General features: G+C 41.7%; 4 protein-coding genes across 12 annotated transcripts; 1 reads left to right on the plus strand and 3 right to left on the minus strand.

Annotated features, from left to right (window-relative positions):
• Positions 1–451: 451 nt before the first annotated feature.
• LOC135606811 (F-box/LRR-repeat protein 4-like) lies at positions 452–7,658 on the minus strand. 9 transcript variants are annotated; one of them, XR_010484978.1, is made up of 3 exons: positions 1,828–7,658; positions 1,553–1,646; positions 452–824 (listed from the first exon to the last, which is right to left on the minus strand). XR_010484978.1 is itself a non-coding variant. In XM_065098087.1 (2 exons), the coding sequence occupies exon 1, from the start codon at positions 3,342–3,344 to the stop codon at positions 1,866–1,868; it is 1,479 nt and encodes a 492-aa protein (XP_064954159.1). In that variant the 5' UTR covers positions 3,345–7,658; the 3' UTR covers positions 1,269–1,646; positions 1,828–1,865. The 9 variants fall into 9 exon arrangements, 2 of the variants coding, with proteins under 2 accessions (XP_064954159.1, XP_064954158.1); XR_010484976.1 differs by having other exon boundaries at positions 1,553–1,655; XR_010484973.1 differs by adding an exon at positions 1,009–1,164 and having other exon boundaries at positions 1,553–7,658.
• A 1,440-nt stretch (positions 7,659–9,098) lies between these two features.
• Positions 9,099–12,477, plus strand: LOC135606812 (inorganic phosphate transporter 2-1, chloroplastic-like). The gene is made up of 3 exons (XM_065098089.1): positions 9,099–10,022; positions 10,993–11,184; positions 11,270–12,477. Exons 1-3 carry the CDS (start codon positions 9,294–9,296, stop codon positions 12,086–12,088), a joined length of 1,740 nt encoding a protein of 579 aa, XP_064954161.1. The 5' UTR covers positions 9,099–9,293; the 3' UTR covers positions 12,089–12,477.
• Positions 12,478–14,217: 1,740 nt separating this feature from the next.
• LOC135606814 (protein-L-isoaspartate O-methyltransferase-like) lies at positions 14,218–17,761 on the minus strand. Its single transcript, XM_065098091.1, has 4 exons — positions 17,399–17,761; positions 16,259–16,529; positions 15,153–15,317; positions 14,218–14,558 (listed from the first exon to the last, which is right to left on the minus strand). Exons 1-4 carry the CDS (start codon positions 17,552–17,554, stop codon positions 14,308–14,310), a joined length of 843 nt encoding a protein of 280 aa, XP_064954163.1. The 5' UTR covers positions 17,555–17,761; the 3' UTR covers positions 14,218–14,307.
• A 492-nt stretch (positions 17,762–18,253) lies between these two features.
• LOC135606813 (elongator complex protein 3) lies at positions 18,254–25,851 on the minus strand. Its single transcript, XM_065098090.1, has 9 exons — positions 25,318–25,851; positions 23,178–23,247; positions 22,854–23,026; positions 22,497–22,671; positions 21,408–21,574; positions 20,525–20,744; positions 20,338–20,442; positions 19,109–19,261; positions 18,254–18,488 (listed from the first exon to the last, which is right to left on the minus strand). The coding sequence occupies exons 1-9, from the start codon at positions 25,779–25,781 to the stop codon at positions 18,330–18,332; spliced, it is 1,686 nt and encodes a 561-aa protein (XP_064954162.1). The 5' UTR covers positions 25,782–25,851; the 3' UTR covers positions 18,254–18,329.
• Positions 25,852–26,372: the final 521 nt, after the last annotated feature.

The raw sequence follows: 26,372 nt of genomic DNA on the forward strand, positions 1-26,372 counted from the left end.
AAGGTACGATAGTCAATGCATGTGTCATTCGTCATCCTTCTTTAGAACCATCAACGTTAGTGATCCACAAGGAGAATAACTCCGATTGATGATGTCATTCTCGATTAGCTTAGCCACTTATTATAGGATTCGTTCTCTAAAATTGAGTTTTGGTACATGCTAAGATTCAGTAGTGGTGCATCGGAGATGAGCTATATTTCGTGCTCTACCGTTCACCACGAAGGTAGTGTGCTATTTTCTATACTTGTTGATGAGTTCTTATAACCTTCCATCATCATCCTCTTTCTTGCATGTTGCTCACAAGGTTAAGGCTTGTGACCCTACCTCAATTGACTAGATGAGCATTAGCACAAATTCTTGGCATCCAATCATCATCCTTTTTGCTTGGCCGGCTATCATGACATCGATGACATGTTTGCTCTTTTCTTAGTTGATGATGAACCTTATGCCATCCTTCTGAAACTTGTATTGCTGGGGTTGGTAAGTAGTAGATAACATCTTAGTCTCAAAGGTACAAAAGATTATTTGGCATATATCAAGGAGCGTCACTCGTATTGCAAAGTGACAGCAAATTGATGTATTTGTTGGTGACATATGCCAAAAAGATTATTCGGCATATGTCAAGTTGAGAAGAATGGAATGGGGGCTGCTTAAACCCTTCCCTCGACGAGATCAAAGCCATGAATGAATGATCTAAATGCAAGACTGATGATGCTGGTGGAGAACATCGAGAGATCCCGGGTAATGCTGTTGTTACCTAACGAGTCCTTCATCTTTGTGAGGAAACATCCCATCAAAAAGGGTACCTAACGTAGCATCATCCTCTGTGACATGAACCAATCATGTATGTCATACATCCATCCATTTAACTTTTTTTATCATCATATCAAATAAGACGTAATAATACTAGAATCCATACTACATTCCATCTTCTCTTTATCGATGATACATGCGCATCATAAACTGGGAGAAGGTGATGAGAAAGAAAGGAAGAACATGACCACTTACTTTCGGCCCATTCATCAACTAAACCATGAAATTAATTGCCTTCATCAACAGTCTTGATAGGATGAGAACCAAAGTGTTTTTGACTATTTGGTCACATTGGGGAGTATTAAAGCAATATACCCATTTGTCGTCGGAACATTGTATAATGCCTGCCGGCTGGGTTGGTTGGAAAGTGAAGAAATCAGAATGTTATCATCAAGAAAATACATAAAAGACATGGTATTTTCTCAATCCTTTTTCACAAAGGAGAGAGAAAGAAAAAAAAAATCATGATGTTTCATCATAATTGATTGCTCTCTTGTAAGTCATACATACTAGCTAGCTAGCATATACAATCACTAAAACAAGGTACAGATGCAACAAGCATGAGTATAATGGCACTACTCTTTAGATAAGGAAGGTTGTCTGCTAGCAGAAGTGCATCACATTTTTATAAGAATTTTTATTTTACAGTATGAACAACTAAGAGACATATGTAGTAACTTTTATTTATTTGCAAGAAAGATAAAATTAAGTTGCTTTTATGGCTTGGATAAATATGTACCTCCTCCTTTCTCTGATCAAACCAATCTTAATCCCTTTCTGAAACAGCATCTATCCCTGACTTTGCTCTCCTCAATTGGTTGGGGAGGATCCATCTGCATTCCCTGAATTAGTCACTGGAACTTAAGATGCAGATGCAAATATGGTGGGTTCATGGAATGTGGCACTATAGATGCATCACATTTTGTTAAGGTGACTGACTACAAATCATCTGAGTTACTTCAAGAAAGAAAGATCAATTAATTTCTTGTAGAGCTTATAGATAAAAGTGAGTACCCTTCTTTGTTGCTGGCATGTGAAGAACTTTCTTCTGATCAACCAATCTTGATCCCTTTCTGAGACAGCCAAACTGCAGCAGCTTCATTGACTTTGTTTTCCTCGACCATCAATTGCCTCAATCGGCAGGAGGCATTCATGACCAGCATCTCAACAGCATCACTGACGATTCCTGGGCACCAAGTGATGTCGACGACTTCCACCTGCTTGCCACAGTGCTTCAGCAAGGAACTCAATGCAGCACCCGTCAGTGCTCTGCACCCCCTCACCCTCATCTCCACCAGATTCCTGCAAGAAGCCAGCATCGATCCCACTTCCTTGTCGGCCAAACCCTCGTTGTGGGACAAGTCCACCCTCCGCAGCCGCTGCATGCTCTGGCTGAGGCAGGTCAGCAGCCCGGACTCCTTCTCCACCACATCGCAGTTCACCAGGGCGAGCTCCTCGATCGCCGCGCCAGCGGGAGACCGGGCGAGCGACCGGAGTCCGTCCCCTGTGACCAGGCAACAGCTGTGCAGGCGGAGCGCCGCGAGCCGGTGGCCCCCAGGCTTGCCACTGTCGCCGCGGTCGTCGGCCGCGATGGCGAAGAGGTGGTCGTTGTGGAGGTCGAGCGGGAGGCGGAGGTCGAGGGTGCGGAGCGCGGCGCCGCGGCGGTGGATGAAGTGGTGAAGGGCGTCGCGGCTGCCGCCGTCGTAGAGCAGAAGGGAGGTGAGGGCGCGGCAGTGGTCGGCGGCGTGGAGGAGGACGCGGTCGGCGATAGCGCGGCAGGTGCGGAGCTCGAGCACGAGGAGACCCGGGAGGCAGAGGGGGAAGACGGGGGAGGAGGGGCCGTCGCCGGTTCCCTCGCAGGCGCGCAGCTGCAGCCACCGGAGGCCGGCGCAGCGGCGCCACAGCCAGGAGAGGCCGCGGTCGGAGGCGCAGATGCCAGACAAAGACAGGCTCTCCAGCGGCAGCAGCATGAGGGCCGACCGGTCCCCATCGTCGTCAGCAGCCGGCGGCAGCTGTTGCGCTTCTTGTCGAAGGGAGGGGGGGCGCTTGGAGCGGGAGCGGACGAGGGAGAAGGACTTGAGGGAGGGGAGGAAGGAGAGCCAGCGAAAGGAGAGGGGGAGGAGGGAGGCGATTTGGAGAGTAGTGAGGCCAGCGAAGGCGGTGGAGGAGGAGAGTAGGGCGGTAGGGGATAGAGGGGAGGCCGGGAGGAAGCGCAGGTGGGCGAGACGGGAGGAGCAGGCGGCGGCGGCGATGGCGAGGAGGAGGTCGTCGGCGGGGTTGTCCTCGTCCACGACGGTGAGGTCGGTGAGGAAGGGGTAGTGGGAGAGGATGGAGGGGAGTGATGGCGAATTATTGCTCGGAGAAATAATCGGGGTCGTTTGATGTGGGGGGATGCGGAGGGAGAGGGAGGTGGTGGAGGAGCGGAGGAGGCAGAGCCAACGCTTGGAGACGAGGGAGACGGACGGGGCGGAGGAGGGAGGCAGCCGCCGCAGGATCTCCTGAACCAGCTCATCACACAACACCATATCCATCTCACCCTCTTCTCCTCCTTGCCTCTCCCTTTCGAACTCTCTCTCCCCTACCACCTCTCACGTTTCGACGGACGATGAAGGGAGGAGGAGGAGGAGAAAAGAGGGAGAGGAGGTTGGGGATGATGGCGACGCGGACGGATGGAAGAAAAAGGTGGGGAAGGGAGGAAAGGAGGAGAAGAGACAACAGAGAAGTGTGGCGGTCCCACCGGCGCTGCCGTGTGGCTGAGGAGGCGCCTCTCTGGACTCTGCTTTTGCCGCCATTGATTCATCAACCGCCACCGTGTTCGTTTCACCGCTACCCCTCTCAGCTCCGCTGCCACACGCTTCTTCTCTTCATACCCGTTCCGTACACGCTAAATACCGGAAAAGCCGCATGGGACCCACTAGAGAGCACCACACGAAGCAACCGCACCGTGTAAGATGCTGAGTACCCTTCCCGGCCAACTCATACCCGTCGGTTCTACCAGACTGATGACTGCAACAGTTACTTGGGGCCCACGCAAGGGAAGGAACAGCGACTACGAAGGGGTAGAAGTCCTTTCTCAGTCCGGTTGGCAAGAAAAAACCAGCTGAAGCACAGGGTTCAATTGTAATTTTGGTTGGTTCAATCTACCATGCCTTTTAACTCTTAAGATTGGCACAAGTAATTTAGGTTTTATGTACGTACGACTCACCATGCAGTGGTGGGTGAAGCAGATCACACTATAACATCACCATGAAGGTGGCAGCCATGTTGTCAACTTTCTTCCCTGTGATAATTAATTCCTTTTTCCTAACAAGAAAATGCTGCCAACTAATATTGGAATTATCTACTGGTCAAATCTCATGTGGCCAGTGAGAAGGTTCTCATCATGATGACACAGGAGGATGCATAAAACAAGTTTGGTTCCTCAATACCATCAGTAGTCAATTCTGACATATGTCTATTCCCTCAGCATGTAGCTCTTCATGCAAGCAAAATGATAATATAGCAAGTGTGGATGATTAATTTAGCTTAAGAACAACCATGAATTTTATTTTCATAGATTGATTTCACAAGCAGTGTTTGGCAAGTCATACTAAATAGCATTACTCTCAAGTAAAAGGACATTACAAAAAAAATTAAGTAAAGGTGGCATACAAGTATCTGATTGCAGGCACAAAACCCACCAAGATAAATAAAACAAAAGTAACCAAACATAGGTGCAAAACAGTGTCACAGGAGGCAAAAGTTAAGTTCAAAAAACAAGGTCATTCTTCCAGTTGGGTCAAGCCTAAACTTTTAGAAAGGCTTTCAGGTTGATCTTTTCAAGTCCCATATTCTACCTAGAGCTAAAGGTTTTGCAGGGATTAGCTTCCTAAGTCTTACCTAATGAAGTTTCAGAGGAAGCAAGGAGAGCAGAATCAGATTCACTTCACATTGGAAATTAAGACCACACATGGTATTAGCCCAATGAATGAAAATTTGCTCTTACAACTTTGGAAAAGGAGCCCCCTGATGTCTTTTTCTAGAATGGAATTGTGTTGCAGGTCAAGGGATTCATGTGGAAAATGTGATATTTAATCTTTAAAGAAGCAGACTCATGCAGATAACTAGCAAAGAAGAGGAGGCATATATTCTTGACAAATTGTTCTCTTGGAGATAATGTTGATATGTGATTTTTCCTAATCTATCAATTCCATCAAACATATGGCATGGAGTAAACTTTTTTCTTTAATCACATTTTTCTCTTTGTTATTATTTTGTCTTCTGAAAATTAACAAGCAGCCAGAAATAAGTTGCTATATGTACATGGTATTCCTGGGAGAAAGGCCAACATCTAGGTCGTAAAAAAATACAATTGCAGCAACCCCAGAAAACATATTGCATCTAGTGAACTCTTGTGCCTAGCAAATAATGGCATAATACCCAATCTTTTCGAGGGCCACGGTAAGTATATATTCACATGTTGTGGGTGGTCCAGAACCTAGAACTTTTGAGCTGATTGAAATTCCTATCTATCATACCATGATCAAAGAGCTTATCTAAAATTAGTTCAAAAGGATCATCAAACTGTTGACTTGATAATGCTAGATGACTTTAACCTATTTAATAATATACAGATGAGACTTTGCACCAAACCTTTCAGCATAATAGCATTGCAAGTGAATTTTTTGATGGACAAGGATCCAATCTATGTGCAGAATTTTAGTGGGTCATGAGGGAAACTACACTGAGCATCAGACAAGAGGTTGCCTCTGGCCTACAACAAGTGTGAAGGAACCTCTACATTAATTGTCACCATCTGCTTACCATGCATGCGACCAAGATTCTTACAGAATTAGCTCAAGACATTAACAAAATCATATTTTCTTCCTATTAAATTTGTTTAGGATAAAAACATATGTTCAAGTCTCTAATTTTCCTGATCAGTGAATTTATATAAAACACACTGCATCTTTTAGAGTTATAACATTATATGAGCTAGGATAAAGTCATATACTATGCCAATGACTTATCTAGAGAGATTCAACAGAAACAACCAGAAATATCTTTTTTCCCTGTTTCGTAATCATGATAGATTGATATGTGGAAGGCTACATAAAGTTCATTTCTTGTAATCTACATGAGCAGATCATCTAAATATGATTGTAGAAGAACATGCTCAAACAAAAATAAAGTCTCATTTGTATCCATGAAACCACAGCACAATTTAACCATCACACAAAAAGCAAATAAACAGTAGCTTATGAGGTAGGCAAGCTTTATGACAGGCTACTAAGCATTACAAGTATGTTTGAAAAATAAGTCACATGGTAAATATCCATCATGATCATAACTTTTAACTGATTGATTTTTCTTGATGCACTAGCCTGCTTGACAAAAGTTTGAGATGAGACCAGATAAATAATTAATTAGTATTGTAGTCAAATCTAAATATTAGTTAAAAATTCTTAAGCTAGCTTCTCAATTTTGTTTGAAGTATCTGTTTGCTTTCATGTGTTTACCTGCTAATCATAATGTGATTTGCAGTAAAAAAAACATAGTAATGTATTTCTTGTATGTTCCATAGCATTGCACCAGTGCATGTCAAAGTATCAGATACATACCTTCAGTGATAGAAGGGAAGAAGCGTCAAAGAAGACCAAACTTGTAGCACCATCGATTTGTGAAATTTGTCATATCAAGTGAAGGAAATAGCATCGAAGAGAATAACAATCAAGGCGAACTGTTGCATCGGACTTTGGCTAACATGAACATTTCAAACCTCTGTTTATATGTCCAGACACCCAGTTCATGATCCGACTTGACAGGATCCTTAATAGAATAACTGATCTATTAATTTCATTGAGTTTAAACTACTGACTCCAAATGCTTAAGCCAAAGTTAATTGTTGTACCATCCATCAAACTCTTATAATCCAATTCAAAAATTTCAACATTGATCTATTAATTTCATTGAGTTTAAACTACTGACTCCGAATGCTTAAGTCAAAGTTAATTTTTGTACATCCATCGAACTCTTATAATCCAATTCATATTTTTCGACACATCCAATGTGATTAAACCAGGATGTAACAAGACCCGCAATCCATCCCTCGATGATACACTGTTTTCAGCTCAATGAATCCATGGAAATCATTCTGAATTGGCCTCAGGTATAGTGGATTCGTATTTAGGGAGAGGAAGAAATGCTAACCGGTCATGATAGAGCTCACAATTCATATGACTGTCTGTGCCCATGCAGTCCAACCGGATAAAGCTCAAGTTGGTAGGCAGGGATGCTGTGCCAGTGGATAATCTTCTCTCTTCAGCATTGCTGCATCTCTCCTGGGGATGTGTAATGCAGGCAGCTGTGCCTTCTCCCCCCCGTCAGTACAACTGCATCAACGATGACACTACGGCGAACTCTGTAATTGCTTTGAGTGCTCCACGCATAGGGAATTCTCACGGTCGGAAACCTTCCCCTATCTACTCCAGCGGTGGCCTCTAGATTCCAATTTCCGACCTGGAGGGCTACGATCAGCGGAAGGATGGTGCTCCCCAGCCGCGCCACTGTGATGATGAGCTGCTCCACCACTGCACTGCCTTGAGCGTCTCCCTAGAGCTTCGGCTCAGGCCACATTGAGGCTCTCGATCCCCTTGTCCTTGCGGAGGTGGTGGCAGTAATCTCGCAACAGAGAGGAGCTTGTCGGGATTGTGGTTCGGAGGGCATTCCCATCCCCCGAGCGAAGGAGTAGATGCCAGACGATGGCTTCACGGGCGGTAACCAGTGGTCGTCGATGGGCACCTCGAAGCAGAGGATCGAGAAGAGGGAGAGGGCGGATAGGGTTTTCCGGAGCAAGCGGTGGACAACGATGGGATTCGCAAGCTCTCTCATATTTGGAAATTAAAATATTAAATTATTTTTATTTGTTTTTTATACCAAAAAATTATTAAGAAATCATATAAACCCTAATAAAATATTTAAAATTCATTAAAAGTGTAAGTGAAATAATAAATTACTAAAAGTTTTATTACAAGTTCTAGTGAAATTATAACTATTAGTATATTAAAAAGGCAAAGTATATTGCACTCTAAAATATGAAGAGTGATAAAAAAGAAAATTTAGTTTTTAATCTTTCTTACGTTACTTGTTGATTTATTTTCTCGAATATGGTATTAAAGCAAAGATTGTTAAGGAAATAATTAATTTAATTCTAAAAAAATAGAAAGAAAGATCGACTACAACAATTACAATTACAATTACAATTACATTTACAATTACAATTACAATGATCGAGAAAAACATGAAAAAAAAATAAAAAGTATTTTTTTATTTCAGCTTTAAAAAGTAAACTGTAGTATAATTTATGAATCCTCTTATTGTTTTGAGTAACTTGCAATTATCAAGATGTAGTAGCAAAAAAAGTATAAGATGTATAAAATTAAGATGAAAACTGCACTTCCATCAAAAGGTACAAAAAAAAAAAAAAAAAGAGTTTTAGAAGGTTTTAAAAAAATGTCAGATTACGAAAAAAAAATGAGATGTTTATGCAATGTCATAAAAATCTGAAAGAAAAGTTTGGATGATCATAGCGAATAGTTTTACCAATTTAATCAAGTAACGTATGTATTTGCTTTAAAAAAGAAAACCTAGTGACAGAGAAATTTGTTTATTACTGGACATGGTTGTACAGCACAATATTATAGAGGCTAAGATCTACTCTACAAGCTGCAAACCTGTTGATGGCCTCTAATGCCACCATCTCGATCATCAAACGATCTCACTGTTGTTGCTGCAATGGATGCAGACTTGAAAGCAACTTTTGGATTGAGTCGACAAAGCTTTCACAAGCATGTTCGGCGGCCACCAATGTGTTCTCGTCCTTGTTCAAGCTTGTACTTATTTGCGTGCGTGTTCAGGATAAGGGGAATCTCATCTCTTAAAGTTTGGGGAACCAAACAAGAACAACAAAGAATAGGTGGGGCCTGAAACCAGGAAGAGTTGCATATTCCTTACTCATTTGCTTGTGACCTGCAACAGGTATGGTTGCACAACTCGTTTCTCATGCATTTTCTTCGTAATTTGGCATTGTGCTTTGAGATTCACATTAGAACTCTCACCAATATACATAAGATCTATGAAGGGTTAATGTATACAATCTTATCTAAATATTAAAATAATTATTTTTATGATTGATGTATACAATAGTAAGGAGCATCCTCTATATATATATATATATATATATATATATATAATGTTTGTGGAAGTTGTAGATCAGGAGGGAGAGGTGTCGTCTCATTCCCACCACTCGTTGGCAGTGAGGAAGCCGCCACCGTTCGACCAGCCGCGAGACCACAAAACCCAAAAAGACCCCCTTTGCCCCCTACCAATCGCCATGTCCACCACTACCTCCGTCCTCCCATGGCCACCACCACTGCCCCCTCCTAACCTCCTCCTCAGACCAACCTCTTCCCTCTCCGCTCTCGCTCTCCTACTGCGTCGTCATGGTTCTCTCTTCCCCATACTTCTCCTTCGCGAGACACAGTGGAGTAGGAGGAAGTGGTAGAGCAACAGCAGCTGTGGCTTCCGCTTTCATTCTTCGAAGGCCGCTTCGGCGACTGCCATCCCACCCTCGTCCCCCACTCCATGACAACTCCTCCACGAAGACCTTCCCTTGCTTCAAGTCTTATCCTCTCAGACCCGCCCTCGACAGGCGCCACCTTCCTATGGCCACCCTCTCCTCCTCCTTCTCCGGCGCCGACGACGGGCCGAAGCCCGTCGTGGAGGCCAGCACGGAGGAAGGGGAGGAGCTGCCCGAATTGGCCAAGGCTTTCCACATCTCGTCCAGAACCGCCTCCGCCGTCTGCATCCTCATCGCCTTCGCCGCGCTCACCTTGCCCCTGGCGATGAGGTCGCTGGGGCAGGCGGCCGACCTGAAGACGAAGGCCCTGTCGTACCTCACCCTGCTCTCGGGCTTCTACATGGCGTGGAACATCGGGGCCAACGACGTGGCCAACGCCATGGGGACGTCGGTCGGCTCGGGGGCGCTAACCCTGCGGCAGGCCGTCATGACCGCGGCCGTGCTCGAGTTCTCGGGGGCCTTGCTCATGGGGACGCACGTCACCAGCACGATGCAGAAGGGGATCCTCGTAGCCTCCGTCTTCCAGGGGAAGGACACCTTGCTCTTCGCAGGGCTGCTTTCTTCTCTCGCCGCAGCTGGTACTTGGTTGCAGGTCTACTCCCCTTCCCCATCCTCTTTACCATCATCGAGTACTAGATTGCGTTGCACTTGCTGCCATCGCTCACAATAATGATTTCCCAGCTTGAGGTTAAAGTAAACCTTTTGAATCTTCTGTTGAACTAATTGTATGTGTCGAAGACATCTGCACTATGAAATATCAAAATGCAGTTTTATCGCAAATTGCAAAAACGATGATCCACTTCTCTAATAAGCATGCGATGAATGTGAATTTAGAACATAGATTCCACCAGAAACAGAGACCAAGCTTTTGTATTACCAACTGCTCTTCTCTTGGATCTATATAATTAGTGAGAATATATTGCGTAAATTTAGTGGTGTCTGGAGACCAAATGACAATTAATGCAAGGCATCACTAAACACTAGATGCACTACATTCAGAAGTATTTTTGTAGAACATGTGGACTTCAACTAGATGTGCAATTTGAGCTTCATACATAGCAGCTTCCTGTGAAACAATTGATACATCGAGGGTTTGGTTTACTAGTGTTGTTCCACTAAAGGTAGCCAATGCCTGGAAGCACTAGGTGGCTATTTGGTCACCAGATGTATGCTTTATATTTAGGTTCAGAAGGATGTATGTTTCATGACTGGAAGCCCTAGGTGGCTATTTGGTCACCACTTTCACCTACATCAAATTACAATATCATAATCTCTCTCATTTATGATTTGCATCTTCATCAAGAATGAAAAATAACCCAAAATTACCCACATTGTTATATGCCTTACATCGACTGGCTTATAACAATATGTTTGACAGTTGTTCCAAACCCTAAGTAGACTAGTTAATTCACAAGTACTTCTAATGGTACTGAATTATAAAGGCAGGGCTTATCGAGCATCTTTTTTCTTCAGATAGACACAGGTGATGCCAAACCCCTAATGTAGTTATATCTGCAGTCTATGCTACATGTTTCAACAATGATCATCTAATGTTCGTTCAGGTGGCATCATTTTATGGATGGCCTGTCTCCACTACGCACTGCATAGTAGGAGCCATGGTTGGGTTTGGGCTTATATATGGGGGAATTGGTGCTGTCTTCTGGAGTTCATTGGCCAGGGTGACTTCCTCGTGGATCATCTCCCCTGTCATGGGCGCAGCAGCCTCATTCATTGTCTACAAGTGCATACGCAGAGTCTGTGTCTTCATCCACACCGGCAGTAACATAATTGCTTGCGTAATTTAAACATCTGTTAATGGCTGACCTGTTTCTCTTGTAGTTTGTATACAGTGCTCCAAATCCCGGGCAGGCAGCTGCTGCTGCTGCACCTATTGCTGTGTTCCTGGGAGTGACTGGAATCTCCTTCGCTGCTTTCCCCCTCAGCAAGAGCTTTCCTGTTGCATTAGTTCAGGCCTTGGCCTGTGGCACTGCAGGTGCAATTATCGTCAGCAGAGTCATCCACAAGCAGCTGGGCCATCTGCTAACATCAGAAGCAGAGAAAACACCAACAAGCGAGAAGCCGCACCTCGAACACATCGGTTTCCTGACTAACGTCGCAGGCCCCACTGGAGCGCAGCTAGAGATCGTCTATGGCGTCTTCGGCTACATGCAGGTCCTGTCAGCTTGCTTCATGTCGTTTGCGCATGGAGGCAATGATGTTTCCAATGCCATCGGGCCACTGGCCGCAGCTCTATCCATACTTCAGGGCGGAGCAAGCAGCGCTGAGATCGTCATCCCCACTGACGTTCTTGCCTGGGGTGGGTTCGGGATCGTCGCAGGGCTCATGATATGGGGATACCGAGTCATAGCAACCATCGGCAAGAAGATCACTGAGCTCACTCCGACAAGGGGCTTTGCAGCAGAATTCGCAGCAGCCTCGGTGGTCCTTGTGGCATCGAAGCTTGGCCTGCCCATCTCAGCAACCCACACACTCGTTGGTGCCGTGATGGGCGTCGGCTTTGCCAGGGGACTCAACAGCGTCAGAGCAGAGACAGTGCGCGAGATTGTTACTTCTTGGGCAGTGACCATACCAGTTGGTGCAGTGTTGTCTGTCTTCTATACATGGATCTCCACCAAGCTGTTGTCATTTTTGATCTAAGCTGTCCAAGTTGACAAGGGAGCTTTTGTCATAGTCTCCATTGCCTGTAACATTCTCTTTGCATTTGATCCAGAGCAGTCCTGCACACAAGAACCAGAGGTCAAGAATTACATACAAGGTTAATGACAAGCTCATGACCAGGAAGCATCATCCGGTTATGCATTGCGGCTAACAGCTCATAATTAGGATTATATCTGCTCCCTGCATCATCCCAGTTTCTGATTCACTTGGTTGTTCCGTTGATAGTTTCTGCGCTGTTGTAAGAGGGTAAATCAAATATTCTTGTCATCATAAAGCTTCTTATTGTCTCTCTCCTGTATTTAGTTTGGACCCATTACTTTCTTCGAGACTTAAAAAGGACTCATCAAGAGAATTATGTTCTTCGTTTACAGAGGTAGTGTCTCAATTAGTTCGTACTCATGGTGTTTTATTGTCCTCATGCCAATTGATGTGGACTACATTTTGCAGCTTCCCTGGTTCTCCCGACCAATATAGTTAGACAGATACCCACCATTAGTGATAATTCATTACCATTGCTTGTTTGCCTATTAGAGATCACTATTTATTAAGATATGAGACAGACAGCCCTCCTCAATTACTGCCTTTAGTTTTTTTATCCTACTTACCCTGAACCAAAGATGTAATTCAAATATTTTCTAATGCCCATTAGAGATCACCATTTATTAAGATATGAGACAGGCAGCCAGCCTTCCTCAATTACTGCCTTTAATTTTTCTATCCTACTTACCCTGAACCAAAGATGTAATTCAAATATTTTCTAATGCTTTAGGACTCCTAATTACTGAATTTTACAAAGGCAAGTGTTCACCACTAAATTCTCAATTAAAATCTCAAAAGCTTTGATGACGAAATCCCCTACTAATGATTACTATTCATTAATACCACTTAAAAGAAGATTAAATGGCATAATACATTCTCTTGGTTGTATAATAGCACTATTTTAATAGCATTTTAATTGTATAGGTGACAATGAGAGATTCAATGGATGACCTTGGATTAAGAGTACCATGGATACTAGATCTAGGTCGCATAGTGATTGATGAAATCAAATGGTGTACATATCAAACCAACTCATGTTCAAATTGGCCAGTCCACTGAAATGGGCACATGATTTCCTAGGGCGTCGACTAATAAGTAAATTTATCTCAAGATAATCATATGCATGATTTGCAGATTATAGTTTACAATCTTAGCAAACCTTGTTAGTGTTCCTTTTTTCTCTTATGGCGCCATCCATGTCTGAAATAAACTAACCTCCAAGAGATAATTGACATGAAAGCTCTCAAGCTACGGAAGATTTTTTTTCCCGTGAAAAAAAAGTGACAAAAACAAGATTTGATTCTAAAATTTTACAATCAATTATCAATATATTTACCAATTAAACTAATTAATATGTTCAGAATTTGTCAAATAAGATATTTAACCAGATCTGATACACTGATGTTGTAGCTCGATCACGAGGACACGGAGATGAAGAGTGACAGAGTGAATACGAATCGCAAACAAAAGAAAATGTCAAAGCCACAGAAAAGAAGAGGCGACCGCTTTGTCGAACTCGGGGCATCGAAACCGTGCTGACACCAGGTTTATCACGTCAAGAACAGACCGCCGAATAGAATGACTTCATCGGGTTCAAGACAAGCAATTAACATATCACTAAATAGGTTTTGAGATCTAAAAAAAATCTCAAGTAAGCCAAGAATAACATCCCGATCTTTACATCGCAAAGAGTGAAGAAACTGCAGCATGTATCGTCATGGAAAGTAGAACATGGAAACAAGGAACACAGCGTAACAGAGAGGGGTAATACCTGCCTCTCGAATGACGATCAAATGAGAGATCGGAAGCGAGCGCCGCCTCCTCCTCTTAGAGATCCACGACGCCAAGAGAAGAACCTTGAGAACGGGAAGGGTTTGGTATTTAAAGAATTGGTTCGCCACGTGTCTGGTTCGGATATTGACTAGACGCAAGAGAGGCCGAACAGTACCAGACCTGCAAACGGGTTCGTAGTACCCGAAGTGGATCCGAACCCGTGGACTAACGGGTCGAAATAGCGGGTCCAGCGAGTACGGGAGGAGAACAGAGATCCTTATCCAAACCATGCGAAGGAAACACAAACATCACTTTTTAGGGGTTGTAATGGCATCATACTAAGTCGTTCCACCTGGTACATCTATAGTTGAAGTCCCACACTGCTATTAGTAGTCTTGAAGCTGTGCTGCACGGCTCGTCAGGGGGACGAAGCGCACGGAAGCCTCACTGTAGACGTGGACGGAGCCGTCGTCATTCTTGTCGACCACCTTAAGATTCTGGAAGAAGTTGCCAACGGGGATCACCATCCTGCCGCCAGGCTTCAGCTGCTCCAGCAGTGCTCGAGGGATGTCGGGGGACGCAGCGCCAACGTGGATGGCGTCGTAGGGTGCCAGTTCAGGCCATCCTTTCCTTCCATCTACGGCAATTACAGAAGAACAGAGGTCATGAAGAAAGAAGAAACTTCCTAAACCCTCTTCTTTCACTCAATATATGTGTCTGAAACATTAGGTGTTTCAGAGATTTCACCTACTGGCAGCATGTATTGAACAACACAATAAGGCTAAGTATCAACAATGTCAAGATTGCATCAAAACAAATGACAAGTAGATAGACATTGTCTACGAACGTAAACTTTTAGATGTAATAGTTCCATCCCTTATCTATTAGCAAAGATGTTGTACTGGATTTGTCTTTTCTTATCTATTAGCGAAGTTTATAGTTCCATCCTTTCACTTTCAAACCCTCAAAAAAATATTTTCTCAAGTCGCCTTCCTCGGTGACTGCTATACCATTATCAAGCACAATATCATCCCTCCAAGGAGAGAACCTGTAAGCACTCTTTGTCAGTGTAAAACACCCATGAAGACCATCAGATTGACATACCTTTATTGACTATCCTCAACCTTCCCAACTCTTCTATTGTTAGAATTATTTAGGTCTGCTTTATATTCCACAATAATGAAAATTATGCTGAAGACATTCTATACCAAGAACAGAGAAGTTCATGTACCAGCAGCATGCACAGAGAGGGAACCTTCATTCAATAAAGATGATGCGGCACTTCTCTTGATGCTGTTGATGGAAGAAGCAACCAGTTCAGGAATGTGTTCAACTCCCACAGTGCGGCCTTGCGGCCCGACCATCATTGCAAAACAAGCTGTCAAATATCCAGTCCCTGTTTCAAAATCACAAGCAGGTGTCAACTTAAATCCGCAATGGCAATGATGAGTATAAACCTAATCTCTCATACCTTACAGCAGTAATAAATCCAAAAGATGGGTGTGAAACGAAAAATTAGACGATGCTCAAGAATGCATTTAACCAATGAGAATTTGTGGGTCAGTGACAACATTTTTTTAAATAACTTTGCGCGAACACAGATATTGTGTGCTCAAAGCTTAACACAAGAAAAATGCCCCACCTACAGCAGCTTCAGTCCAGGCGATTTCTTCTACATCATTCAGTGCTGATGTATCGTATAATGTTTGCAATTGCTAGATAAGATGCCCAACCATATTTTTGTCCATTTAAAAGAACATCATGCCGAAACAAATTATAAAAGGACACAAGTACTCAATGACTAAAGAAAAAGCCCAAACAAATTATAGAAGTACTCAACCAAACAGATCAATGGGCAGGTTAGGTTTAACATGCTATAATAAAACAAATTCCATGAGAACAAACGTAATTAAGAAAAAGACCTAAACAACCCTTTATAAACATCTAGCATCATAAACCAGTATAGCTATATATTATAGCAGATACTTAATATGTGCCTAATTCCAAAAAATCATCAAATTCACATTTGTAACAGCCTTATCAAGTTAACAAAAACCTAACACAAAAACAACGAGGATAATAAGTGTTGTGTATCACAATTCCATCCTCGTAAAAATACATCCTCTCAAGTGCTACTTTTTTCATATTGTTGTCGTCACCTACAAAAAGATAGAATGCTGATCATATGTGTGCAGTTTGCCAGGCACGCTAATATTTTTTATCCCAATATTAACTATAAAGGTAATATTGATGCAAATGGTATCCAATTTAGAAGAAAACCATAGCAATTGATGAATCAGAAAAATAAGCTCACTGGCTAAATGATGTAGAATGCACCTGAGCCAACATCCAACGCACGCATTCCAGGTTGTAGATGTTCTTCCAGTAGTTCGAGACAAGTTGCATGCATGTGAGGTGCAGATATGGTTGCATTATATCCTATTGGCATAGGGCTGTCAACATAAGCTGGACTTCCTTCAGGTACAAATAGGCCTCTATCGACAATCTGCATTACTTCAGCAACTTTATCTGACTTGATCATACCATAGTGCTTTAATTGCTCCACCAATCCTTCCTTTTTATCCATCGAGCCTTTTGTAGAGAAGTGCTGGGTACAAAAAGGGGAAAAAAGAGTTTTTCCATAATAAGAGAGAAAAACAAAGACACAAATAGTGTAGCAGGTGACTCTTAATTGAACAATTAAAATCTAATAGCTGACAGAAACATACACAGACTCGCACCCACACACACCCACCCAAAGAACAGAAATAAACTGAGAGATGCATCGATAACAATTATACAAACTGATGTAATGGTCACAAGTTTTACCAATGGAAAGCAGCACCAAAGAAAGCACATATCATAGGACTCCCCGAGGGGAGAAATGATAAAACTCAAAGTGCAAATAAGAGGAGAATCGACAGAGCCTACGGAACCATCATAGTTTTTTTAACTTGATATCTTTAAGCAATCAGATTTAAGCTGCCAGCATTCTTGCATAACAATAAAGCTAGCTTGTCAGCACTAGTAACCCAATATATATGTATACAGCTAGTTTTTGCTCTGATACCATGATAAAGAGGATGATAAAGAACACCGGATGTAATAAAAAGTGTAGACTCTGATGCCAATGATAAAGACCATCAATCCCAAAAGCTAAACCAGTTAGAAGCACATCCTACATTAAATTTCAAGCAATTAGAAGAAGCATGGAGGAGGCTCACTTTTTTTGCGTGTCTGCACTTTTGGCTATCAGTAAAGAGCAATACTTTCATATAGATAACAATGGGTTTTCTTTTAGTAGCCTCCTTAGGAACAAATCCCCTACATGATTCTACTCAACAAGTGCTAAAATACCAGCAGTAGCTTCAATATTAGGGTGCTCGGCTAGTAACTTCGCATGATGCGGATTAGGTTTAAATCTAAGGAAGAATTTACATGGGAAAGGAAAAGATAAGATGAGGCTAGTCGCTGTACCTCCATTCCGGACGAGAGATTGAAACGGAGGGAAGCACGGGAAGAGAAAGCGAGAGAGCGGTGTTGGAAAAGGGAGGAGTAGAGCGGACGGGGACGCGACAAGGCGACGGCAGCTAGCGCCACTGCGTAGCAGCCGGCGTGAGGCGGAGAGAGCATCGCCCCGGTGCTGCCGTATATAACCTAGTCGACCGGGGTACCGCTGTCGCTCTGGCTGATGCAGCCACGGGTAAGTGCCACCCTCGCGGGCTGCTTCGTCGACAAGTGGCCACGTTGCGCAGCGCCCGCGAGGACCGCGAGGTGGCTTAGGTCGGTCGCCGACTTGGAGCTCCCTCGGCTGCCAATGCGAGCCGGACCTCCATACTTGAAAGGGCAGCCCAATTAGGGCACATAAAGGTTCCCGCCAGACCGATCCGAGCCGAGCCGGCCCATTTAATCATCTTTAATTTAATTCTTTTTATTCATTGAAATCATCCTTGGATGATGTCTCTATATAATAAGCTCTTTGGAGCTTAATAAACATTGAATCTAATTACATAGATTTCATTGAATCCATTTTCGACCATGAATCCCAAACATGACCAGCAACAAGATCTCAGATCATGAATCCCAAACATGGTAAGTGTTTATTAACAGTCTAAGCACGAAAGTTAGGGAAAGTTAGGGCAATCAATTTAATCTTAGTACAATCTCTTATTTTCCACCAAAGATAAAAAAGCTGTTCTTGTGAAGGAAATATCATACCAGTCTCCACAAGTTTGAGTCATTTCGTGCATTCTGAGACACTGAGTTTGTGACAGATTAAAAAGAACTGCTGTGTTCAGGATGCACAAACATACAGAATGGCAAGAACAACAGTTGCCAGTAAATCTCACAAGCTTGTTGATTTTAACTTGCAAACTCTGATGAAGTATACATGTGTATTTTCATGCCGTTATGTTACATATTTTACCATGTAAGGACCTTCAAGTTCATACCCCAATTTTCTGTAATAATGGCGTGTTCCAACACCCGAAATTACAGCTAATTTTGTCGACCGGTGTTCCCTTCGAGCAATCCTTTCAGCTTCTTCCATCAGGAGTGTCCCATAACCCTGCAAGATGATGAACAAACTAGTAAACGGCTCTACGTTCCAAAACTAGAATGTCAAGATGAGCTTGATATAACACGGAACAATAAAATGTACATGAAAACTACAGGTGAGAATGGAGTTCATTTCATATACTATAAACTAATAATTAACTTGAAACAATAACGAGATACAGAATATGACTTTTAAGTTATTGCAAGTGAACATTCTAGCAGAAGCCCCCTTGATCAATACTATTCATCAAGCAATTGGATTTGCAACTTGTGGAAGGCACTTCAATTTTGCTTCAAGCAAAATCTGATGTACTGACACAAGTTTAGTGGAAAAACTACACAAAAGGAATTCCCTGATAATTCTGGAAAGACCTCTTGTCTACCATTATTTCATCAAAGGAATATGCAGGTGTTCTTGAACAAATAGAAGGCTAATATTATCGGACAATGTGGGGCACAGGCAGCTAATCTGTGACCAACAAAAAGGACACAGAAGTAATAGAAGGTTGAAACCCTAGTAAAAAATATACGTGATTCGTGTATAAGAGGCCATATTTGGTGACTACTCTAAGCAGTTGAATATGTGGGTAGTAAACTTAAATGTAAATGAACAGAAGTCATAAAAAGTACCTGATGCTGCAGCTTATCAGCATCGCGCCCATGCACAGGGACTGCAGTTCCATAGACATGAAGTTCACGAACGATTGAGCACCTCCCCATAAGTTCAGGGCATGTTGTGTTGCGTCCACATTTACGCAAACGCAACAAACCAACAAGAATATCCTGATACATGAGCAAAATCAGAAAGTTGAGGTTTGAGCACAGATTCATGAATAGTGTGGAAATAGAAAGAATGTTTAACACAATATATAATGCAAATTAATCTAAAGGAGCTAACCATCATACAGAAGATGCTGAAAATAGAATATAAGAACTATTCTATTGACGGCAACTATAAGAGGAGAACAGCAGATATAAAGTTAAAACTAGTGAAATATAACATCCAGATAAATGTAGAATCACACTCAATCCAGCATTTTAAACACTTAGGTAATTAAAGCATTCTCATAGCAAGCTAACATTCACAATGTATGTATGGAAAATTACATAATCTAGTAGACAAAATACAACTATTTAACAAACAACATTCAACTCTATTAGGGCTGCATGATTCAGGTAAGTCTTGTTTAAGTTTTACAAAGAAAAAAAACGAAATAGCTAACTTTCATTTGGTATATTGAGTTATCAACAAGACCATGCTGAAACAGGACGTCATCAGATTCAAGCTGCATCACACCCATTTAGTTCATCATGTTGAAAGTATACATGAATTCAGCAATTACTCGAGCATATTGAGTCTGCTAATTTATTTTATAACCAAGACTGCACAAGTCAGCTTTTCTGACACTGCTCAAAAAGTAAGATACAGCTTAAGGCTGTTCAGTGACCCCATGGATTTTTCTGAAGGATCTGAAAACATGAAAACCTAAAAGGCCTCATGCCAATCTACCAACTTCTCCCATCAAAAAAATGTTACCAGAAAATATATACTTGGCTGGATGCTAGCTAAAAATTTTACACATTATAAGATCATAATTTTTGCATCAACTGCAGTGATGCATTACATGCACATAATAGGATCATATAAGTGAAGCACTTGGAAATTTCATATTTATTACAGTAACACACAAAGTGAAGCTAGAAAATTTCAAGACTAATATTGGTAAAGGCAACAGTAAACAACTTCAACAACATAAAACCAAAATAGTACTTAGCTAAGCAATTCACAGTCCACAAAATTGGAAACTCTTGTTATACAACTGACAAAAACATGTAAAAATGTAACTAGCAGCCAATACCTGACGTGTATCTTCATATGACAGGAAGGTCTCCCAGCCCTCATTTGCCGCATAATCACGCCGCACAAGCTCAACTTCATCAGGCTTAACTTTGTGGTGGATGTCCTAAAATAATTTGCACAACATTTGTCATTCTCTATATTTGAATCTTGGATTTTATAGTAAATATGGATTAGAATAAACAAACCTGTATGCCAGCTTCACGTGTTCTAACATCTCGGCATTTCAAGCCTAAATCTTCCATCCGTGCCAAAGCAAGCTCACGTAGATTTCCTTTCTCAACTCCAGAAGTAACAAGGGGCATAGGGATATCTCTTTGGACTCTATAAACACGTGTCCACGGTGGTACCATTGATAGAATCCTTGCAACAATGTCTACCAGGAGCTCTGGTGGGTAATTCCTATACCTGAAGAAAATATTAGGAATTAAACATCCATATCCCAACTATCATCATTAAATTTTAAATCTGGACAAGCAAGCTTCAAAAATGTTAAGATGCCAAATGAGGAGATATCAATTATACCACTGTCTTCAGATAACCAAAAATGTATCAATGTCATATAAAAAGAACACTAGAAGTTAAGGTTCTAAATACCATCCAGACCGGTCCATACTGGACAGTATTTACAGATCCAATGGGAACTAGGATGCGGACAATCTCCTTTTGGGTGGTTCAGGTCCAATAACCCTCTATCCGACCTGAACTGGGCCGTAAACCCAGTCCACTCTATTTTGTAATTGAGGTTTAAACTCCTCGCCTGTCATGCGTGCACAACTGCACACTTGCGTCCCTCATGCCGCCTGCCATTGCTGGCCGCAGGGTACCTCCTCCTCCTATAACTCCAGCTCTTCTCCACCTTCTCCTCCTCTTCCAGCCCCCTTCTAGTACCAGTATGGCCAAGCCAAGGACCCATATCCGAGATTTACTATGGTATGAGATAACATGCACCACTATACCCTAGTTTATACCTTAAAATGAGACAGCTTGGAAATAGAAGGTTTACATGCACTTGAAATATTTTCAAGGGTAGATGGTAATGTGCTTGTAAATACTGAAAGAATATTGTACCTGCCAGTTTTCCATAATTCATAAAGGCCAGTTCCTCGAATCACAAGTGTTGGGTAGATTTTAAGACCATCCGCCCTGAAAGCTGGGCTTTCAAAAAATTCTTTAAAACTTTCCAAATCTCTTTCAACTCCAACATTTGGAAGATCAGGCATCATGTGAGCAACAACCTAAAAGCCAACAAGAAACTTAACAAAGTCAGGAGCACTATGCAGATAAATCATTCTGGACACTGCACCACAAAAAACACTTCAAACCTTGGGGTATCATCACAGTTAATGAAGACGTATTCATAGATATCAAAAATAAAGGTAAAAAAACTTGCCAACAAATAGAGTGAAATATTTACCCATAGTATTAAAAAAAGAGAGCTGCCATCCAAACTTTCACTATCACTATAAGATTGGCTATACATTACAACTCAAATTGACAAGGCTCTGTGAAATATTTAAGAAATGTTTTCACAACCAGCAGTCAACCGGCATCATCTCTTGGGCTTGTGCTAAAAGTCAGCTAGAGACCAAAGAGAATTGTCTCAAGAAAAACCCAAAATGTTGGTAAAATATAAAGAACTTCTTAGTCACAGTGTAAGTTTGCAAAATCAGGACTTGCAAAAAAATCCAGATGAAGAGGGAAGGGTAAGTTTTGATTTTTTTTTTTTAATATCTTCTCTAATGTAAGTCAACTAGCTGAGAACATCAACCAAAATTATTAGTACAGCGAAAATTATCTAATACCTTACACTCTCACAGTATCAGTTTTACATGGAAGGTAACAACAAAGGCAACAGATAGGTAAATTGTCCCAGGCAGACCATGAAAATCATGCAATTTGTCTACATGGCACCTTAGTATTTGGTTATGACTTGAGTAACTAGGCCAACATTGTAATCCAATTATGAAGTTTGTAGCATCCCATGTAATTAACTAATAAGTGAATCTCAAGTACCAACTAAAAGAATTAAGAAACTATAAAATTTTCAATTTTACAATTACAGACTACAAGCATATCAATAGTTACGAGAAACATGGTAATATTTTGATATAGACAAGTTGAGTGTGTTCTTTTTCTTTTGGGGGCGGTGGAATCCACCTTAAAACCAGCGTCTTTAGCCAAGCAAAAACAATCAGCCACAGCAGCAACTGTATGGCCTCTATTTGTGTCACGAGCAACATCTTCATACGTGCTTTGAACCCCTATCTCAAGACGGGTACACCCATAAGACAACATTTGACGTAGATGCGGTCCCAGACAATAATCAGGTCTCCTGATAAACAAGTAAATAATAGATTAGCTGATTGAGAAGAGACCTTAAAGACACCTAACAAAAAGTGACCTTCTGATACTTGCATAAATAAACTTAAAGCTCTGTACATCTTCAATTAAATACTTAAGAGGTCTTTGAAAATGTAGCATAAAGCAACACAGGCAAAAGATCTGAATTCTCACGTTTCAATTGTCATGCCAATACATTTAGTTGCCCCATGCTCTGAATAACGTACAGCCTCCTCAACATTGGCAGAAGTATGTCCTGATAGAGCATCATGAAGATTTCTAATAAAATAATCACGATAATCAGCAGGCAGTGACATAAAAGTCCCTCCCATTAAGATGAACTCAACCTGCACATGGTATCAGAGTTAGATTTTGAAATATTATGATTATAAATATGAATAATAATGATCATATATTGAAGACTATAATAATATACAGATAGAGTCCAATATGCTCGATATTCTAAAACCTTTATAATTATACTGTAGAAACATAAACCTTATCCACACTGTGACCTAGCCTTTTCAGTTGATCTATTCTGCTTCTAGCTTGGACATATGGATTGTATCTGAAACCACAAAATCAGCTAGCATTAGTGCATGCATATATAAGAAAAGAAGATGGTGATGAAAATATCAGAATTGATCAGGTGAGGAGAAAAAAAGATATATACTGTTCATGACTCATGACTGCCTAAATGGCTCCTACCCCACTAGAAGGAAATCCAAGAAACAATAACCTAAACATGGGTCCAGATGGTATATATAAAAAGACAAAGAAGACAAATGGTTGAGAACTGGAGCATATTGAAATAAGATCTTCTTTGTTTCCAGGAGCTATTACAAAATTGCATGTTGGTGTCAAAAGATTTCCTAAAACAATAAGGCTCGTCCATTAGAATCAACACTTCGTACTACAATATTCATATGAGAATCAATTAGTTTAAAGCTTTCTATCTCGCTCGGCCATAAGTGTAACCGAAATGTAATCCTTTGTGAATACCATGCTGTAACTAGCACAGTATTCATGGACCTAAGTATCAGTTTTAAGCTACAATATTAATATGAGAATCAGCTTGCTTAAAGCTTTCTATCTGGCTCGGCCATAAGTGTGACCGAAATGTGTTCCTTTGTGAATACTATGTTATAACTAGCACAGTGATCATGGGCCTATTTATCAATTCTATGCAACAAATGACCCCAATTCAGTTGTCCATTAAAATACCCTGTTAGAGCAGCTTATCTTCAACTTGAAGTTTGAGATAAAGGCATGCTCTTTTAGATTGCTTAATAGATGAGAATAGCTAGAATTTTTTTCCAGCTCACTTGGCTGTAGAATAATGGTACAATGTAGCCTGAGAGTTAAGGATCAAGCTTGGCAAGATTTAAACAACGTGTACATCTCTCAATGCTTTAGATGATCTCAGTAGTCCCTTCCATGAATTTTTCAGGAAAGTTTGGATTATAATCCAGTGGAATGATGCCAAGAAGTTTCAACTATAAATGAACTATGAAGGAACCAAATATAGCTTAATCATGTTCAGCTCCATTTAGACCCATAGACATACGCATGCAACATTTTTTAATATCTAGCTGGTGCAATTGCATGTATCAACCTTCAATTAATGGTGTGGATCAAAACTTCTGAAGCCGCCTTGATGATGCTCGGTAGCATATTTCACAAGCTGAGAAATACAGTCACAAATTTTAGAACAAATTAACTTTTGGTGATTACATAAATTTGGAATAGTTGGATCGGAGGACAGCTTCCTATGTTCTTTGATGGTGAACAAGGAGGTCAAATGAGTTGCCTTCCGGTAATAGGTAATAAGTAATATGATGCACGATATAAACAGTTAGACCTTGAACAGACCACAAATAAGAAGACACTAACTTCACAGAGAAGAATGAGTATATTTATTGCACAAACTCTTTCCAGCTATACGCTTCCGGTTTCTTCTAACTTAGAGCTATAATTGGTGTAGGAAAAGATTCATTCATCTATAAGACCCCTATTTTGTTTATGAAACTTTACAAGTTATCACAAAATACTATTTCTTTCTATATTGAGAAACATTATTGAATTAACATATTTAGAATTTATTTCTCTTATTTGTTTCACATAATGTAAAGATTCTGCTTCGAGTTCAGATGGAGTTTGTTTGACTCACTGGAAGACTGCCTTTCCAACAAGAAACTAGAGGACCTTCATTGAGACTAAATTTGGAATATTTCTCTTATTTCCTGTGCATATTTAAAAATTTTGCTTCAGGCAAGGATCCAAGCTCTGACACTTCTAATCCGGGCCCAAGTACTTAATACTAGATCTTTTCACCAAGAAATTATCGATATGGGAGGTAAAATCTCAGGTCAGATATAATTAAGCAAAGATTGGCTTTTCCTGAACATAATTATTTGATCAAATAAAGCCATCGAAACAAGAAATCATCATGTACTAAGCATAAAATCCTACTCCACAATGTTCGGTGAAGAGGTCTTTTTCTTGATGTACCACTAAAAGTATTTTCTTACAGCCAAAACAATCTTTTTTTTATCTATTTTCTCCCAGAAATCTTGATTCAAATAACAATCAACAAAAAGGGTATCCGAGGGGCAAGCGGAAAAGACATGATGAATACCTGGCTCGGATGGCTCTCATGCTGGTAGGCTCATAACCAGTATATGACTGCGTGCTGTACTCAAAATCCGAATCGGGGCCACCAGGGCAATACACGCATATGTTCCCAGTGGTGGCGATATGGGGGCACCGGTGCGGCTTCGACATGACCGCCACGACCGCGATGCCGGAGGCGGTGCGGACGGGCTTGGCGCGGAGCTTTGGGAGGAGCGCGTCGCGGTCCGCCTCGGGTACCGCGGCAATCATCTCGACAAGCTTCGGGGCGCGAGCAAGGCCGTACTTCCTGCAAGCGGCGGACTTGAGGGCGTTGAGGTCGACGCTCTCGCCGCGGCGGGAGCGCTCGGCCATGGCGGAGACGATCTCGGCTATGGCGCGGACGCGCGCCTCCTCCTCGGAGATCCCCAGCGGGATGGAGACGCCACCGCGTCCGGGGTTCGGCTTCTTGCGCGGCTCCGGCGATGCCATGAAGTCGGTGCTTTGCGACTCGAGTAGGAACCGCAGTCGGGAGAACGAGAACGTGTCGCGAGCTCTCGGAGATTGGTACGCGCTTAGTTTAATTAGGGTTGTAAGGTGGTCGAGTGAAACCTGAGCCTGAATCGAACTCGAGTTAGCACAACGCTTCCAATAAATTATTTTTAGGTCCTTCGATGAGACACCATTTTTCAGATCATTAAACAAAAAATACTTTAAATAAAATAAGATATGTGAGTCTTAAAAACAAACATTTGCCCATCTCAACTTTAAAGGTAAATTGAAGACAAAACTCGTTCTCGATATTATCTTTATTAACTACCTCTACATAACATCGTCAACTTTATCGAACCTCATAAATGGCTGCTAACTCTCCTCCCCTCGTCGTTGTCGTCGTTGCTTCAACGACCACAACCCCCTCTTCAACACTCACATCTTATTTATTTCTTCTTCACACGTAACCTTTGTGGTGAGTGAGAACAGCGAAGAAAATGCTTTCGTCGTTTGGTTACCTTTGTGTATAGCCACGCTTATGCGGCATGTGATAAGGTGATTATTTAGGAAGAAAGATGACCAAGTGCGTAA

Source organism: Musa acuminata, chromosome BXJ2-3 (genome assembly GCF_036884655.1).
Source record: "Musa acuminata AAA Group cultivar baxijiao chromosome BXJ2-3, Cavendish_Baxijiao_AAA, whole genome shotgun sequence".
In the NCBI taxonomy this organism is placed as follows: Eukaryota; Viridiplantae; Streptophyta; class Magnoliopsida; order Zingiberales; family Musaceae; genus Musa; species Musa acuminata.